At 40.0% G+C, this 19109-nt stretch overlaps 1 protein-coding gene across 1 annotated transcript; it reads left to right on the top strand.

Annotated features, from left to right (window-relative positions):
• The first annotated feature begins 471 nt into the window (after nucleotides 1–471).
• Nucleotides 472–14302, top strand: LOC101852762 (lariat debranching enzyme B). Its single transcript, XM_005097030.3, has 9 exons — nucleotides 472–685; nucleotides 5689–5820; nucleotides 6454–6560; nucleotides 7074–7198; nucleotides 7592–7859; nucleotides 9038–9161; nucleotides 9575–9655; nucleotides 10170–10312; nucleotides 11170–14302. The coding sequence occupies exons 2-9, from the start codon at nucleotides 5731–5733 to the stop codon at nucleotides 12227–12229; spliced, it is 1998 nt and encodes a 665-aa protein (XP_005097087.1). The 5' UTR covers nucleotides 472–685; nucleotides 5689–5730; the 3' UTR covers nucleotides 12230–14302.
• The last annotated feature ends 4807 nt before the right edge of the window (nucleotides 14303–19109 follow it).

Here is a 19109-nt window from a genome sequence, read left to right as displayed (position 1 = left end):
CACACACACACACACACACACACACGTGCATGTACACAACTATATTAACAAAGGTTTTTACTAGCCGCCATTATAATTGATTGTAGTGTTTTATAACTCAATAATTGAACTAGAGACAATATAGCAATACACACTTTAGGATAAGCATCAGTGACCGACTAGCCTTTAATATTATTTTTAGGACACACCTCGAGACTTTAATATTAGGCCTGTAATACGTTGTTCATGCAGAAATTTGCAATACCACGTACATATGCTAATTACGTGGATAATGAACGAACTCGTAGCTTTTTCCTTTAGAAGTATGGACAATTTTTTCCCACTATGTCATATATTTAAATAATACGTAATCTATACACGTACCATAGCATGTGTAATATAAAATCATCATAATAAATATTATTGTTAAACATAATATTATTAAATATATTCTCATGTTGACAGCGATAATACGTCACTTATTTGAACTAAAAACTGTAATAGTACCTGGCAAGAATGCTATCAAAAAGATGCACTTCCGGTTTTTGGTCTCTTCCGGTTATCCGTTCACTTTCAAATCGTTGTTTGTGTCGTCAAGACGTTGCGTCGAGAGATCTTACACAGAGAGTAAAGGATTGACTTCCATTCAGTTCCCTATCGATTGTATGCAGTTTTTGATTCTGGAAACTCAGTAGCTGTTTCAGAGGTATGTTGATTATATTTTATTTGAGTATTTAATAATGCATTATGACTTTTTATGTCAGGCGTGCCCTCGGACCCAGCAGACATTAAAATGAGACAACAACAAAGAAGGCGCATAGATATGATAATATATCTAGATCTAGATGTAGATCTAGAATCTAGTAGGAATAGGGGGCCTCATGTCTAGTCTAGATCTAGGTAAGATTGTACTTTACCGGACCACCGGTCGGAACTACTTTCGCTGTGGCGCCCCTAGTGCCTAGTGGCCCGCTGTTCTTCGTTTCCGAGCTCCCTAAGAGTGTGTTGTGTTGTTGGGCTTGGTCTAGATCTAGATATTAGAAGATTTGGCACTATTTCGGTAGTTCCCACCCCGCAATTGTTATTCACGGGTTTTGGCCCCAAGAGTAGGGGGTTTCAGGGGGGCTTGCCCCCCTGACCTAACAAAAAATAGGGCATGCCCCCCTGAATTTTACCACAATTTAATGTTTTGCTGTTGTTAGGTTTGATATCTTAGCTCACCGCGAATCAAGCGTATGGATCTAGAAGTAGGTCAGGCTCAAATAAGGGGGGTGGGAACTACCGAAAAAGCACCAAGATTCTACATAAAATAATATTTTCCCGAACGTTCGGATAAATAGAGCCTAGTCTAGTGGACTTAGGACTTAGGCACATGCGATTAAAAGTAGAAAGACGCAAACTATTTTTAGGTAAGGCGCCCATCTTGTTTGACGTCAGACCAGGATACCCCCTCCGATCACGTGACTACATCTAAGAATAGACAACCGCATGGCACCAAAGGTGGAAGTGTCTATCATGTATACAATGTTTAATCTACATTCAACACCTCTCTCTCTCGGAAGTTTTGATAGCTGATTTGATAGCACGTCTGCGTTTGATGTCATGCAATGACCTTTGAAGCGGTTCGATTCCGGTCCCGGACAGTTTTTTTTCCGAAGTGTATACAGACTCGGTAACCGGGAACTAAGTCACGAAGTATACAGACTCGCTAGGGGAACTCTTTTGTGATTTCGGAAAGTTTCAGCGCCCAGACCCGGTAGTGTGTGTGTGTGAGAGAGAGAGAGAAATAGAGAGGGTGACTGCTCGATTGAAACTATGACATTGTTGTTATCTTCAAATTGTGATTCCTCCAACTCCAAAACGGAGGAAAAACGATCGTTCATCGGAAAGACATCCGCAATCTTCATTTAGATCTCGATCTAGATCTATGCTAGCCTCGAAACTAGATCAATGATTTTTGTCTGTCTGTCTAGATCGAGACCTAGGCCATAGATCTAGAAGAACCTGGGTCTACCCTGAGCCAAGAGGGCGCTGAAACTTTCTGAAACCACAAAAGAGTTCCCCTACCGGGTCTGTATACTTTGTGACTTTGTTCACGGTTATCGGATCTGTATACACTCCCTTTTTTTTTCTCTTTTCCTCCTCCCGACTGACCAACAGTTCCATAAATTATAGGCTAGATCTAGGCCTAATTTGTAGGGTTACTTTGAAGTTGTTGTTTTTTTAAAAATGTGTTAGTGATTAAAAATGCAGGAGAGGGGGGGGGTTGGTAGATCTGCGTCTTTACGGCAATTTTCGTGCGGTCTATTATGTCCAAGTAGGCCTACTAGATCGATCTAGATCTAGGAAATCCAAAATGTTACCGAAAACACGTCGTTCCATGTGGGTATCCCAGGAAGTGATGACATCACATTACTAAAATTAGCAGCCAATCAGAAAGATACGTCATTTCTACGTTTAACGGCATGTTGGTTAGGCTACCGGACTCGTAATCGTGAGATTGCGGGTTCGAGCCTCAGCTCGGTCCGATGTGTCCTTGGGAAAGGCACTTTACACGAACTTTCCTCTTGGCTCGGTCCTATCGGAGACAGACGTTAAATTAGGAGGTCCTGCCTCTTAAATAACCTAATAGTGTTGATAGGGGCGTTAAAATCATACCATTTCTCCATTTTTCTGAGAAATACTAACTTCGAAAAAAACCCGAAAGTTCACGAATGCAGAATACCGAGCACATACAGGCTAGATCTACTCACAATCACGAAAGAGCTCCACAATTTACTCGGCGCGTCAATTGTCACCGCATCACTCGGTGGCAATTGACACTACCTATTTTTTTCCTCATTGTGTGGCCATTTCACCATGGCATGACAACAAAAGCGAGGGCAAGGGTTTTTTTACTCGCCTCCCTTTTTTTGTTTCCGGTGCCGGGACCATTTCTCCCGAAAAGTGCAAAAAAAAAAAAAGGCCTACACATGAAGCTACAGCGAGCACCTCTCTGATTTGCTCAAATATCGATGACATATTTCCGCCATCTCTTTTTGTTGTCTCCCAGGGCTTCCCTCATCAGTTGATAAGAAATATATAGATTTCACCGTGGTGGGATTGCTTTGCCGCTTAGCGCACGATGGGCTATGTCAGTAGGTTTCATCACCAACATTGCTTGGGCTGTGTATGTGTGTACAAAACTCGGAGGAGATAAATTTATGGAGCGAGAATTGCTGAGATATTGTTTATAAAAGATTACACAAGTTGTTTAAAGCCATAATTAACAAACACAGCGAGATCTGGTCAGCTGTTAATGGCGAGGGGAACCCATCAAGAGTCTTGGGGGAAACTCCGGAAGACGACAAAAATAGATGGCGTAAAGGTGCTCGACGTACCTTCGTGTAAAAAATACCAATTTAGATCTAGATCTATCTTCTTGAATAGATATATCGCGATATAGATCTATTTACGATTAAAGGAATGGAGGGCTGTTAGATTGAGAAAATGGATGGTCGCCAAAGTTTGGTGACATCCATTCATTTGCTTGAAGAGTAGGCCTACTTTTGGAAAGCAAAAATTTACGTTCTTTGTCCCTTTCAGCAATTTTCAGTAATTTCTACGCAAAAATGTTTTTCTAAATCGGCATTAAAAAAGATTTTGAGCCAGAAAACAATGATTCAATAAAGATTGCCAAGCCAGAACTAGAGGAGGAAAAATGCCGATTCTTTTCAATTTATTGTTTTGACGAGCGCCTGATTTCACCACGATGCCCCACCTATTAACAATAAATTGTGGATTATTTAATTATTATTTTTTGCCCAGGGAGTGGGAGTTCCAGTACTGATTTTCTGCTAAGCCCGTTAGCCAGGACAGAAGTCTCATGTTTCAGTGTTATTGGAAGGACTTCCTTCCATTACTAGCGACCACAATGAAATCTAGAATAATCCTAACATAAACCCTAAACCTAAAGCCTAACTCCAGACCCAAGGAACCCCATATAAATAACTTAAGGTTGCCCTAGCAACTCTATCCCTAGCTCTTCTAAATCCAAGCCTACCCGTAAACCTTAAGTTTAGGTTAAACCTAGCACTAACAGTACTTGTACTGTGTAAATCTAACCCTGAACTTTAAACTTTAAAAACTCCTTAGATTCATGTCGCAGGTAGCACCCCCCCCCCCCCCCCCCCCCAGATATTTTGATGGCCATTGATTATTATTATTAAAATGTAGATTTCATTGGGGTCGTTCGGTACAGACTTCCTCCTGTATTACTGGACTTGTATAGTCTTGTCTCTAGATTTAGCCCACCCATGATATTCAGACCGTGTGTTTTACAAGATAATATCAATGATAACGTTAGTTTTCATGTTATTATTTTACTTTCACTCCAATCTCATGCTCACCAGTTATTTATGTATGCCTTTTTCTTGTTTATTTTTGTCCATTTTACATGAATATTGACTTTATAGCCTTATCATTATAAATTTATTTTTTATTTTTTAATATTGTGGAATCAGGCGTATGTCAATTTTTGGGTACATATATTGCTATCCTCTTAAAGCTTGTTTTTGTCTTACTTTCGATCTTTAAAAAAAGGTAACGTCAATTGCCACCGAGTGACGCCGTGGCAATTGACAAAAATTGACTTTTTGTCAATTGCCACCGAGTGACGCGGTGTCAAGTCTCAAAACAACACTATCTTTAGCAATACATAATGTGTGTCTAATGGGTCAATTTGTTCTCAACTAATTTCATTGGACGAGCATCTAGTCTAGAGCTACGGTACCAACTTGGCGTGTTTTCAATTAGACGTAGGCCTAGATGTAGGCTAGCCTTAGCCTACACTTTGGTGTAGAACCAACACAGGCAATTCCAGAAGTAGAAGGTCACAAATGCACACAAACTCAAGTAGAAAATCCCGTTATATCGGGGAACATAAATCGGGGGGGCGGGGGTCAGGGAAATGCACACACACAAACACAAACACAGACAGCACAACACAGAGCACTCAAGCACAATAAGCTAGATCTACCCACCAACGCAAAAGAGCTCCCAATTTACTCGGTGGCAAAAAAATTTTGACAAAAAGTCAATTTTTGTCAATTGCTACCGCGTCACTCAGTGGCAATTGACACTACCTTTAAAAATACCAGAGATTCGAGATATTTGCGAATGAAGGAGATGGGGGTTGCCTGGTTTGAGAGGTAAAAGTAGTGAGAACAATAACAGCCTAAGTTTAGTTATTTCCATAGCCTATAGCCTGGGGATATGGGAAAATCTACTTCTTTTTTTTTTACCTATAGGTCACAGTTTTTCAGTAAAATCCACGCAAATATGCTCTTAGATGGACATTTTAAAAAAAGGTTTTGAGCCGACGAACAAAAGTTCTGTAAAAAATGCCAGTTTCTTCACTTTCATTATTTTGACGAGTCCCTGATTTCACCATGCAGCCTCACATTTGATCGTTTGATTCTAACTATATTACATTTTAAGTCTTATTATTGCGTAGTAATTTTGGACCAATCCCATGGTTTCAGTATCGGGGGGCATACTCAGTTTCTCTTCCTATTTTCCTTCTAATGCTAGCTGCTGAAACGGTCACTTAAAAAGGCTTCCGCTTGTACAATGGTAGATTTTTAACTTTCATATTTCATTTAAAAAAATAATTATTTTAAACATTTTTCGTGAAAGTCTGTTACGTTTGATTTTTTCTTGTTTTTTCAGGTTTCTTTGTGACAGAGATATATCTGCTTTTTCCTGTTCAAGATGAAGATTGCTGTTGAAGGCTGTTGCCATGGTGAGCTGGATGCCATCTACGAGACTTTGGCTAGTCTGGAGAAGGAGAACAATTTCAAGGTATGCCTTCCTGGCTGTCTTGTTGTGTGTAACGATTATTTATTTTGCTTTTATTACCTGAGTAGAGTTCTGGTTTTAGACAACTTATGCGCTGAATAAAAAAAATATAGTTATTAGTAATTCAAGGAAGTAGGGAAATTGTCAATTTCTAAAAGAATTTTTTGAATATCGGATGTCTTGTTCATTTCGGTCGTTGCGTTCCCATTGAACCCCCCACCCCCATTAATTTTCCATCTTGTGCAAGCAATGCAAGAGTAACTGTGGTTTTAAACTTTATGTGTATCTTCTTATAAATAAAGAATGACTCATCACTTGTCGGATAACATCAATGAACTTTTAATGATTCAACGGGGTTACAAGTGATGACGACATCAACTGAAATGAAATGGAAAACACAAGACGGGGATGTAGAACGGAATGAAATGATGAGTGATCGCACTGACAAATGAATCTAGACCTGCATGCATGAGTCCCCGAGGGGCGCAGAGTGATGAAGATGATGATAGAGCATGAACTGATGAATAACACTAATAATACAGCTATAATAAAGGGCAACACTGATACCAATGAATAAACCTCCTCCTATTTGGTGACTCCTATAATATGATGGTTCTTTTTTTTTTTTTTTTCCAGATTGATCTCCTCCTGGTCTGTGGTGATTTCCAGTCGGTACGGAATTACAGTGACCTCGAGGCCATGGCTGTCCCACCGAAGTACCAGCAGCTGCAGACTTTCTATAAGTGAGTATCTGGTTGCTTTTTTTAAATTGCAGTTTGCTTTTATGTTTTATTAAAGTATATTGGGAAGGGTGTTAGGGACTTCTCACATGCACACACTAGGGCTACATGACATGTTTTGTGAGCTTCTTTGTAAGATGTTGAACTTGAAATAGATAAATCAACTTGTAGTGTATGGAAGCAGAGAAGAAGCTTTTGTGTGAAAATATTTCTTTTATGTTTTCAGCAAGAATTTTGGATGCACACCACAGTTGTTGTAGGGGGGGGTGACTAAAAAACAGGGTTCAGTTTTAAATTTAGAAAGGCATGTTCAAAACTCAAAATCTGCCTAGTAGGTCTATTCTAAGTGGTCCGCAGTTCTGCTCAGTTACAGTTAAGCTTCATTTTGCACATTGCAGAATGCAGCCTTCATCAGTCTCTACTTGCTGTCTTTGTTATCTTCTGTTTTGTTGTCTTATTTATTGTTTGGGGATTTGACTGGACATTTCAATATAAATATAAACATTTTTCTCCCAGGTACTACAGTGGAGAGAAGAAGGCTCCAGTGTTGACCATCTTCATCGGAGGCAACCACGAAGCCTCTAACTACCTTCAGGAGCTTTCCTATGGAGGTTGGGTCGCCCCCAATATTTACTACCTCGGTAAGTTATATACAAGTGTTTTTTACTTTGAGACATTTTGATAATTTATTCAGAAACTTGAAACTTTAGTTTCTCGATGTTATTGTTGGAGTTTGTTGATTAAATCGTTAAGGCACTGGATGCCGGTTCATGGGTACTTGTTTCCAAATTGTTCTGAAATTGTGATGTTCGTGTAAGGGTTTTTTAAGGAAAGATGTTAAATATTTACCCTGCCTTGTTCAAAATAAATGCAAATGATGCCCTTCCTCGTTCCTCCAATTAAATTATCTTTTAGTCCACAGGCCTCGTACTTCAATCCTATCCTGCTGATCACATAACTTGAAAATGATGTAGAACTGGCTAATGTTTTGTAACAAGTGCATAACATACATTTGTCCTTTCTCTTTTCCCTAGGCTATGCTGGTGTGGTGCAGGTGGGCGGTGTGAGGATCGGTGGGGTCTCTGGCATCTACAAGAGCCACGACTTCTACAAGGGTCACTTTGAGCGACCGCCGTACTCCAACGACACCAAGCGCAGTGTGTACCACGTTCGCAATCTGGAAGTGTTTCGGCTGAAGCAGCTGATCAGACCCCTGGACATCTTCATGTCCCATGACTGGCCTCAAGGGATTTACTACCACGGGGACACGGACAACCTCATCAGGATGAAGCCTTTCTTCAAGTGAGTTACATGGTTTTTCTACTTTTCATATATGTACGAAGTTATGATAATTTGGAGGGGTAGTGTACTGAAATTTTGTCCTGTCAGTTCATCCTGCTCGACTTTCAAACTCTCACTCTGTGGGGGGTTTGCAGGTGCTCTGGTGTGGTTTGCTCCTTTTTTCCTATAAAAAAATCTCTATCTCCCCTCCTTTTTTGTATTTGTTACTCTCTTGTAACACCTCTAATCTTCAGCACTTATATGGCCTTATTGTGTTGCAAGTGCTGTAAAATACCTACTACGACTTTTTTTTAAAACTCGCTCTGTTGTGCCTTTGTCCATTCAGTTCTTTGTTGTTAGTTTAGTGCAGTCTGAGCTATTTCTCTGTACACTTTCTTTTAAATAACATTCGTCGTGTTTATTTAGGGTTTTTGTTCTGTTTCATCTCTTGAATTTCTGTGAACAACAGCGTTGTGATAAGCCAAATAGTGCTTGGAAAGGCTTTTCATGCTAATTTCGGTTTTAATAGAGTTCTTGATAATTTCTTCCATTATATATGGTATAGGTTAATAGAGTTGGTGTGAGGGCTAAGATTTAGTTTGAACTTTTTCCACTCATAAATTGAAATTAAAATAGTTCCTAGAGCTCACCAGCCTTTGGCATACACTGTAGAGGGCGCTCTAGATCCACTTGCAATTTTTTTGTTCAGCCCATGCAAGCTAACTAGTTCTTTATTGTTTGGATGTCTATTTAAATTAGAATACTTTCGAACTTGCTCTTACAGCCACCTCTATACATGACGGTCACCTGTACAAATGGCCACTTCCATATCTCTTCCCCCCCCCCCCCCCCCCCCCCCCTTTTTTTAAAAAATAAAAAATAATTTTATGCTGCAATGACACTGTAAGATGTCCACCTTATCTAAGAGAAATACTCTTCTCCTCTACAATGGGTGGCCGTCATAGATAATTTTGACTGTACAGACATAGCAACCTTGCAATACTTTGTTCATGTGGGTTATTAGATTCAGAGTGAAATGATTTTCCACGGTCTGTGCTTTAACTCGCCTAATTTCTCTTCTTTCTCTTTTCAATTTTCCTTTCTTTGAATTGTTCCCCCTTCTGATCAGTCTCATTTTCTTTTTGACTCTTCCTCCTGTCTTTCAAATTCAAACACAATGTCATTTATTATGTTTTCAGGAAGGAGATTGAGGATGACACTCTAGGGTCACGGCCTTTGGGTGAACTGCTCACTCACCTTAAGCCGACCTATTGGTTCGCTGCTCATCTACACGTCAAGTTTGCTGCCCATGTTCTGCATCAGGTTAGTTGTTTGAATATCTCTATGACCTATGACTTAAGGTTGAGAGACAGAAGTTTTTTGTGGCCCAGTGATGACTGTTTTCAGGTTTGTGGAAATTGTTGTCAGGAAGGGAATCATTTTTAAAGTTGGATACTCTTCTCCTTTTAATCTGCTCAAAGTGAAATGGATTGTTAAATCTCCACGACATGTTGACAGCTTAAAAGTTTCATCAATTCCCATATTCTGCATTCCAAGGAAAGGAGATTGGAATTCGGGCAATAACTTTTGCTTCTATTTTTAAAAAACACTAAAAAATTTATTTTTTTTACCTGTTTTTGATTGATTGTGAAATTATTTCTTGATGATTGAACTGTGTTTAAAGTGTGATTTTATAAATATTTTTTTCTTCTTCCTTTCTTTGTTACCTTTTGTAGCAGACAGACCCGTCCACTCCTGCAAAGACCACCAAGTTCTTAGCCTTGGACAAGTGTTTGCCCAGGCGCGGTTTCCTTCAGGTGGGTGTTTCCTTGTGTCAGTCATTGTTAAGATATGTGAAGACTTATTGTCACTGTATGTAACTGGGGATTTAATTACCCCCCCCCCCCCCAACTTTCTGTACTTCGGTCTATACCCTGTGGGCAATTGGTTCGGTTTCTTCTAGAGGTCTGACTTGTGTTATTTTTGTAGATAATTTTGTATTTGTTTTCTCCGATGTAATATATTCATTTTCATTAGTGTCCTGGAAATTACCTTCTTTTTTAGAACACATTCTTTACCTTGAGAGTACAAGTAGTTTGCTGTAGTTGAAGAGTCTCCATCTTATTTTTTAAAAATTGTCTTTAATCTCTGCTTGTTTCCAGCCCCCCTTATAATCCATGTGTGTCTGTAAGCTGCTCCCTAATTAAATTGCCGTCGGCACATATTCGTTTATGAGTTTGAGCCATCACTGATTTGCCAATATTGCTTGTATAATGTAATTGCATTGGAGCATGTTCCATCAATCAACTCTCCTAACTTGTGATTTCACAGGTGCTAGATGTCCCTCACAAGGAGTCGGAGGGTTTGAAGATCAAACTGGACCCTGAGTGGCTAACCGTTCTGCGCACCACTAACCATCTGCTCAAACTGACCCCAACCAACACGTACATGCCCGGACCTGGAGGTGCTGAGAGGTATGTACAGTCTGCTTTGCTTTTTCTCTGTTGGATTTGTGTCCTTCATTATTACGATTTTATATTATATCCCTGTCTGTTGTCATGGATGACTCTTTGGGACATTGTTAGTAAGTCTCTCTCTCTCTCTCTCTCTCTCTCTCTCTCTCTCTCTCTCTCTCTCTCTCTCTCTCTCTCTCTCTCTCTCTCTCTCTCTCTCTCTCTCCCTCCCTCTCTCTCTCTCCCTCCCTCCCTCCCTCTCCCTCCCTCCCTCCCTCCCTCCCTCCCTCCCTCCCTCCCCCCCTCCCTCCCTCCCCAGCAGTAGTTTTGCATCTCATTCAATAGATCCCAGATTTGTAGCCTGACAGTGATTAAAGATAGGGTAGGTAAGATCTAAGACCTAGCCTTCTCGGATAAGGGTGAAAAATCTAGGAGGTCTCATGTGCTAGTTACCCATGTTAAAGATCCCTGTGTGGTCTTAAGATTCAAAATTAATTCCTACCAAACTGAAAATGGCTTATTGATAATTTGTCCCACTCGCTCATATGACCTTATGCAGTTGTGAGCGCTGTAAAACACTTACCAAAAAAAGAAAAAAGAAATCATTTGGCTGTTCTCTTTGAATGAATGAAGGTATAAGATTTGCAGTTATGAATTGTGAGACGTTGAAGTTGACAAGTGTAAAGTTTTTAATTAAATAGTAAGTCTCTATTCATCACTGTTTTTCTTGTAGCTCGTTCACCTTTCTTTTTTTATCTTTATTTGTTTAGCACCATTGAAATCTTAAAGCTTGATAGCCAAATAAGAAAAACAAAATGCTGAAAAATAATGAAAGAAAATGAGTCTTAATGGTATTATTTTTCCCCTTCTGATTCCAGGTACAATTTTGAAGCTGATGACAAGGATCTGAAAGAGACGGTCGATTTATTTGGAGGTGATCTTACTCTTCCTGAGAAAGGTTTTGTCACAACCACGCCTCCTCTTGTCGGCACTCCAAACCCCCGCAGCGGAAGAACCCCTCTCAAGGTGGTGGTGAACCCTCAAACTTCACTTCTCTGCACCATGCTGGATCTTACAGACCCCATGGCCTCATTCCTGGGCAAGAGTTCGGAGGAGCTCCTGGAGAAAAGTTTTGGACCCATCTCTGCATTTGGTGGCGGAAGTGATGAAATGGATGACGACAACGATGATGATGAAGCCAACGAGAGCTCTGCTGAGATGCCAAGCTACATTGACAGCAGTATGGAGGTCTCCTCTACCTCATTCTCGAATGTCTCTGAAGTTGCCAAAGAAACGCCACAGCTTTCTAAATCGCAAAGTTTGTCTTCAGTTCTGCCACCACCCCGCGCTGTGCAGCCTTCAGACGTCAGAGTGGATGACGACGATGAAGAATTCTTGTCGATTTTGTCTGCTCAGAAAAAAGCGAGCCCCGTCAAGGCGCTCTCTGCCCCAGCCTATGTGTCTTCCTCCACGTCCGGTGACACTGACATGAAGATGGCTACGGCTTTGTCTCACCAACGTTCCACTGGGGACAGCGCCAACTCAACTAGTCCCGAAAGTTCGACCACGGCCAGCGGATTGGGTTTGTCCTCTGCTCAACAACTTCCTTCGACCGACAGAGACAGTGGTGTTTGTTCCCACTCGTCCCCTACAGCGTCTCTCTCGTCTTCTTCGGATGCAGTCCCCTCATTGGGACAGAAGGCCTCCAGTTTTGGTATGTCTTCCCTGCGCCTTGATTCGACAGACTCCTCGTCTAATCTGTCCTCTCACTCAGGTGTGTCGTCATCCCCGTCAACCCCCTCGCCAGCTAACAGAAAGAGAGACAGCGGTGAGGGTGAGATTACTGGCAGCGCTGTGACCTCTTCGCCTGTCGTTAGTGGCTCTGCAAGCAAGAGGTTAAAAAGAAGAAACATTTCTGCTTATGCTGACCCTGTGTAAGACACTTACGACATAAGGGTTCAGCCCATGTGTGGATCCTTTTGGCTGCCAGGAGTGACATATAGGATGGAACTGGCTGCTGTGTGGGAATCCTTCATCCTGTTGGTTCAGCTGATAGGAAAATGTGACCGTTTCAGATGGTTGCGACATACCGGTTCATCCCATGGAAATGTGTGGACCCTTTTGCTCGCCAGAAGTGACATACAGGATGGAACTGGCTGCTGTGGGGGAATCCTTCATCCTGTTGGTTCTGCTGATAGGAAAATGTGACCCTATTAGATTTCAGACGGTTGCGACATACAGGTTCAGTCCATGGAAATGTGTGGGCCGGGCCCCTTTGGCTGTCAGATGACAATTATAGGATCGAGCTGGCGGCTGTGTGGGAATCTGTCGTCCAGTTGGTTCTGCTGAAAGGAACATATGACCCTGGTTAAGATGGTTGCGACATATGGGGTCAGCACATTGACCTGTGTGGAGTATGGGATCGGAACTGGCGGCTGTGTGAGAATCTTTCGACCTACTGCTTCAGCTGGTAGGTACACGAGAGCCTATTTGGCTGCTCCTCAACCATATTTGAGTCAGTGACACTACTCCTTGAAATGGTAGAACAAATATGGCAGTCGATTTTGAGGCCTGTGTGAGTCTCTGAAGACTGTTTCATCACTAAGAGTATTTATCATGTCACTGGCCATTGCCCTCTTCGGATCAGTACTGAAAAACTCAGATTCACGGCACTAATCAGGTCAACATGGATACTATGTTCAACTTGCCCTCTTGCCTTTTTTTTTTTGGTGGACTCCAGAACAATGGCTTCTAGAAATGCCCAGCAGCAATAATATTGCATCGCCTTTTAACCAGATGCTTTGGTGGTGGTGATGAAAAAGGTAGGTTTGTCATTTCAGACGGAAATGATTATTGAGAGGACAGTGATGCAGACAGTACCAACAAAACAGATTTAGAGACTGGTGTTGGTTGTCAGCATGTCAACAGCAGCAGCTGGTGTGGACTATGACACTGGTTGAAGTGAAAATGATTGAAAATGTGACTGAGTGGGGGGAAAAGACACTACTTCATGATTTGAGGCAACTACTGGGCCGACTTTTGTCAAATTAGGTGACAATGTAGGAGGCTCTATTTTTGTATTTATTTGATGGCAAGATTCTTTTGCACTGTGGTTGTTGAATTAAGCCTTTATGCTTCACGGCTTAGTTCTGGGTAAATTAGATGGTAGGCTAATCAAAAGCAAGTAAAAAAAATCCAACAAGGCTAAGATTTTGGAAGGTTTTAATAACTGCGGCAGAGAATATTTATTTGATTGTGGGGTGGGGGGGGGGGTTAGACAAAATGACTTCTGAGTTCAGATATTCATCCCTAATTTATTTATTTATTTTTGGTTGTATAAACTCTACAAAAATGTGAATAGACCTGCATGTTTGCCCACAATCGTCTGAAATCCGACCCTCGACCCGGCCTGTGCTATCGCTAGGCCCGCCTGTATTAGTCAACGTGCGAAGTGCGAGGACTGGCCAATCGCCAGCGCCCCCTATTTCTATGGTCGGCTTTGTCTGCACTTACCATTTCATGTCGACTTCCGACGTCAGCTTTTCCGACATAAAATTCTGTCGGAACCTGAGAGTACAAAAAAGGAGGACAGCGTAAATTAGATCTACTTTCAGTTTCATGCTCGAGCGGCCATTTTGAATTTCGTCTGTTGACCGATTGTTCGGATGTGGATTCATTCAAGGCTTACTCACTTGTTCTACTAGTTCTAGATTTATACAGAGTGAGATCACTATAGACCTCTATGGAGGATTCCTATTCCAATTCTATTGTGTCAAACCCATTAAAAGGTCATGCTGTAATGTTAATAATAATGATGGTAAAAGTGCATTTCATCGGGTGCGTAAATTAATTGACTCAGCTGAGTCCCTCTCTTTGGATGCGGATTTAGTTCAAGAAGGCCTAATCCTCTATTCACTTGCTCTTCTAGATCTAGATTACTGTATGGAAGATTCATATATTCTAATTCTATGTTGTTATTCAAACCCTAAGCAATGTAGGCCATGCAGGATCTTGGGGGGGGGGGGGGGTTGTGTGGTGTGCACCAAATTTTCAGACAATCCGCTTGAGGCTCACATGCAGGTCTAATCTGAAGCATAAAATGTATTTTTTCAACAAAGCTATATATGTTGATTTGTCTACATTAACTCTTTATCTCCGGCAAGCCACTCCCAGCGGCTCACAGTCGGAACCGCCGTGCCGGTGAGCCGCTGACAGCGCCTCGGGCACGTTCCTTTACGGCGACTTCAACATTGAATTAATTTACGGCAATTGCCTAAAACAGATCCATCAGGATTTCATTCATAGATGAACCATCAAAATAGGTTCATTTGTTTTGATTTAATGACCAATTTAGTGACGCTTTTGTCATTTTTAGATTTAGTACCACAAAAGGGCCCTGGCATAGTGGGTTTCCCCCCGTCAGAGATAAAGAGAAGCTCATACATTGCTAAGCAAACTTGGTTCATCGATCATACCTTTTGAAACTGTATTTTTTTGTGTGCACGGTGCACATACTTACTCCCTTGCTTAATGGGAAACACAAAATGTAATGTGGCGTCTGATGTGAGAGAAAATTAGTAGTTAAAGGCAACAGCATTGTACTGATATTATTCTGTGGCAGGATTTTACTTTTATAGTACAGCTTTTTTTTTTATAGAACTTAGTAAATTCTTTGAAAATAATGTATTAATAGTTTGGCACGCTTTATTCAAACACGGGGTGGGGTCAATAGGGAATATTAAAAAGATAATAGCCAGGGAATGGCAAATTATTATATATGATGAGCTGCTATCGACGATTTCGAGTTTTCCATGTTTGAGTAAATCTCTATGCCTGACTGTAGCTAAAGAGAAAATCTATGTTGAATTCTAAGGCTAATAATGTGTATTATGCTTATAATATATGAAAAACTATTTATGAAAGAAATTTCTATTTATACCAATATATATCAGTTTTATTGTATGCATACAGTTACCATAGAAAGTATAGGGATTTAGACTTATTATTTTAGAGGCAGGACCTCTGAAGTGATAGTGAGATGATGATAAACCACTGGGATAGTGAAAGTAAATTATCTTCCAGCTGTTAAAATGTACTCAGCAAAATATTTTTTTAAACCTTTTTTTAATTGCAGTTTCCTAATCTGTGATACTGTTTGTGTCTGCTCCGGAAATATTTTGTTGAAATTCAAATTCTTAATGTCTAAGTTTAAAAAGGCAAGAAAAAATACATTATAACTTATAACTAAGATACAATTTAAACATGAATCATTTTTTTTCTCTCATGAAGAAGTTTGCTTTCTGGGCTTAGTACATTTTAATAGCTTCAGCTAAATAATTAAAACATGATAAAGGTTGATTTAGATTTTTTATAAAGTTGCACGAGTAGATTATAATAAATCTATGCAAGAAACAGTACATTATATACACTGGCATTGAACAAGGTTATTGTCGATGGGCCAGTTCAATTCATAAACAAAAACAAAACTTGTGCCCTTGGCTACCTGTTATACATTGTCTTATGATGAATCTCACTTGTGATACCAAGACTTTTCATCATGTGATGGACTCATTTTGCTCATACTTGAAGTCTCTCTCTTTCTTTCTTTCTCTCTATGTAAGCCTATGGGTGGATGAATGAATAGATGAGTGTATGTATGTATCTGTCATCGTAGTTTTCCGCAGGCGCTGCAACCGCGGCACAGTCACAGAAAAATTGATCAATTTCGCCTCGGAACTTCACCCGCTGTGTGGTCATGGAATTTTTATTTTTGCAGAATTTGGCAGAATTATTATGCTTTCAGGCGCAGAATTGTGAAAAAAATTCAATTGAACCGAGCTGACGACGTTAGAATGTTCTCATTGGAAGCCGAAAATTAGAGCATTCTTTGGGGGGGGGGGGAACAAACTTTTTCTAGGTTAGATTTTGACGGAATTTCAAGATCGCCTTTCTTTCTCAGCTTTCCAGATCGAACAAATTCTGACAGTTCAGAATTGTGCAGCATAATTGATAATTCAAAAGAAAAAGTTTGATCATGTAGCGCCAATCCTGAAAGGACTTCACTGGCTGCCCGTTATCGAAAGAATAGAGCACAAAAAGTTTGTGTAATCTGCTGCAAATGTGTCACGCTCTAACTGCCAACTCACTTGATTTTGAAATTGTACAGTGGTGTCTCATTTCTATGGGCCTGAAAGTTTCAAGCGTAGAATTGCAAAAAAAAATTCAACTGAACTTGCGACGTTAGAGTGATTTCCCTCTCTCTGGAAGCCGAAAATTAGAGCGTTTTTTTTGGGGGGGGGGGGGGGTGGTAAACCAACTTGATCTAGATCTAGATTCTAGATTAGCTCTTGACAGAATTTCAAGGTCACCTTTATTTCTCATCTTTCCCCATCAAACAAATTTTGACAATTCAGAATTGTGCAGCATAATAATTGATAGTTCAAAAGAAAAAGTTTGATCATGTAGCGCCAATCTTGATAAAGGCCTTCACTGGCTGCCTGTTATCAAAAGAATAGAGCGCAAAAAGTTTGTGTAATCTGCTACAAAATTTGTCAAGCTCGAACTGCCAGTTCACCTGGTTTTGAAATGATATGTAATGGTGTCTCATTTCTCTATGCAAGTATTATGTTATCAGTTTGTGTTTCTAAACAAAAATGCAGATAGGTTGTATTTTTGCTAATTGTTTGGGTTTTTGTGTGTGTCTCTAATGCTACTTCACAGCTTATGATTAATTGATGCTATTTTTTTCAAGCAGTATGGAAAAAGAAGTTTAGCCGTAGTCACAATCCTTGCAGAATGTGATCATTTTCAAATTTTTGGGGTAAAATTATGCACAGAATTTTTTAAATTTTTCATGCAGAAAACTACAATGACAGATGTGTGTGTGTATGGATGGGTGGATGTGTCTGTGAATATGGATGGATGAATGTATTTATTATGTATGTATGTGTGTGTGGATGGATGTATTATCATGTATGTGTGTGGTTGGATGAATGAGGCATATATGTGTGTGTCTTATGCTTGTGTGCGTGTGTTTGTTTAAATTTAAAATCAATAGAAATAATTCTCTCTCTCTCTCTCTCTCTCTCTCTCTCTCTCTCTCTCTCTCTCTCTCTCCCTCTCCCTCTTTCTGATCTCGTTTTCTTTTTATCTCTATTTCTCGTTCTATTTCTTTCACTTACTTTCTTTTCCCCTTTGTCTCTTTATTTCTTTCTCTTTTTCGCTTTAGCTCTTTCCCTCTCCCCCCCCCCCCCCCTCCTCTCTCTCTTTCAATTTTTTCCTCCCCTTCTCTCTTTTTCTTTTTCTATTTTTTTTACTCTCTATCTATCTATCTGGACTTTCTTTTTCTCTCTCCCTTTCTCTGAGTCTGAGCATTCCATTCCACAGAGCAACTGCAACAACCCACTTACTTAGTGGTTCAAAATTGTGCCATTGCCCTGTTTTACTTCACATCACACGTGCCTTTAAAAATACTATTTAAATAGCGACACACCGATCATCAAACGAATAGCCACGTCACGAACAACACAGCATGGCACTGAAGTCTAGAGCCACTAGAGGTCTACGGAAAGATAAGAAAACTGTCTTCTCTGTCTTTTGTAGTTTATGAATTTGACCTCATACTCGTACATTTAAACACCCGACCGGGTTTTTAATTTCTTTTTTTTTATAGCTGTAATACATTGTACTACAAAAATATACAAAAAGAAAAAATATGAAAGTTAGCCTAAAGCATAATCCCCTAAACATTCATGTCAATAACAAACAACTAAATAAGGTCAGTGAGGTTTGCTTTTTCCCCCCAGCATTTTCTTTTTCTTTCTGAAAACGGGTTCATAGGTAGAAACATAGAAAGGCGAACTCGAAAAACCAACACTGCCACCCTTTCTATCTCATCCGAACATCTCCGTGGACACAATGAGACAGCTTATCACTTTCTATCAGCGCCAGATCTAGACCTTAGCCTGTCCCCGTGGTTTTATGCACCCTCATAATTTAGTAAAATTTGATCATTTTTGCAGAATTTCTGATTATTTCCCGTTATCATTCCTTGTTAAAATTTAACAGAATCGCATAATTTCACTTTTTTGGGCTCAGTATAATTTCAGAATGTTTGTTGCATAAAATGACGGGGACAGCTTTGCCTTAAGTAAAACCCATGAAAACAAAATAATTGCATGCGAGATGAAAGTTAAAGTCTCCGCAAAACTCTAAACATCACAAAAAGAGACAGATATAGGCACAAAAGTTAAGAAGTAAAAGTAAAAGCAAATTATTTGCACGGAGTTCTGCCTGCATTTCACATAAGGAAAATAAAATAACATTTGAATGGTTTGGCCCTCTGATGTTAATTCCACTATATCCAGCCAGCCTCAAGAACCTATTACTATAACTATAATACCAAGACAGATTATAAATAGGAAGAGGTAATCCACACAAAAGATAGATTGTTGAGAGAAGCTACATGACGTAGGACCTATAACAATAATAACATCACAATTGAAAGCTCTGCAAATTTAGCCCACCACATAACTCCCCCCAACCTCCCCATGACACTTAACGGCAACAGATAATAAAAAGGATTAAGTAAATAGGCCTACTACAAAATAAATACAATTGAAAAATAGTAGAAATACGAATACGTAGTTCGCCCCAACCCTCTTGATTTAAACCCTGACAGTGACAGTGTCTGCTGTTTATCTCTCTGCTGCATGACAAACCTCTCACTCTGACGGGCTCGTCTGCGAGTCAATCAGCAGCAGAGTCCATTAACATTTTATCCTTTATGAATAAATAAAAGTAAATAGATAAACAAATA

Source organism: Aplysia californica, unplaced genomic scaffold (genome assembly GCF_000002075.1).
Source record: "Aplysia californica isolate F4 #8 unplaced genomic scaffold, AplCal3.0 scaffold00145, whole genome shotgun sequence".
In the NCBI taxonomy this organism is placed as follows: Eukaryota; Metazoa; Mollusca; class Gastropoda; order Aplysiida; family Aplysiidae; genus Aplysia; species Aplysia californica.
This window is presented reverse-complemented; position numbering and strand designations above follow the sequence as displayed.

Coding starts and splice junctions, on each gene's coding strand:
- LOC101852762 (XM_005097030.3), top strand. CDS start 5,731: ATGAAGATTGCTGTTGAAGGCTGTTGCCATGGTGAGCTGGATGCCATC. Junction 7,860..9,037: donor AGGATGAAGCCTTTCTTCAA/GTGAGTTACATG, acceptor TTATGTTTTCAG/GAAGGAGATTGAGGATGACA. Junction 10,313..11,169: donor GGACCTGGAGGTGCTGAGAG/GTATGTACAGTC, acceptor TTCTGATTCCAG/GTACAATTTTGAAGCTGATG.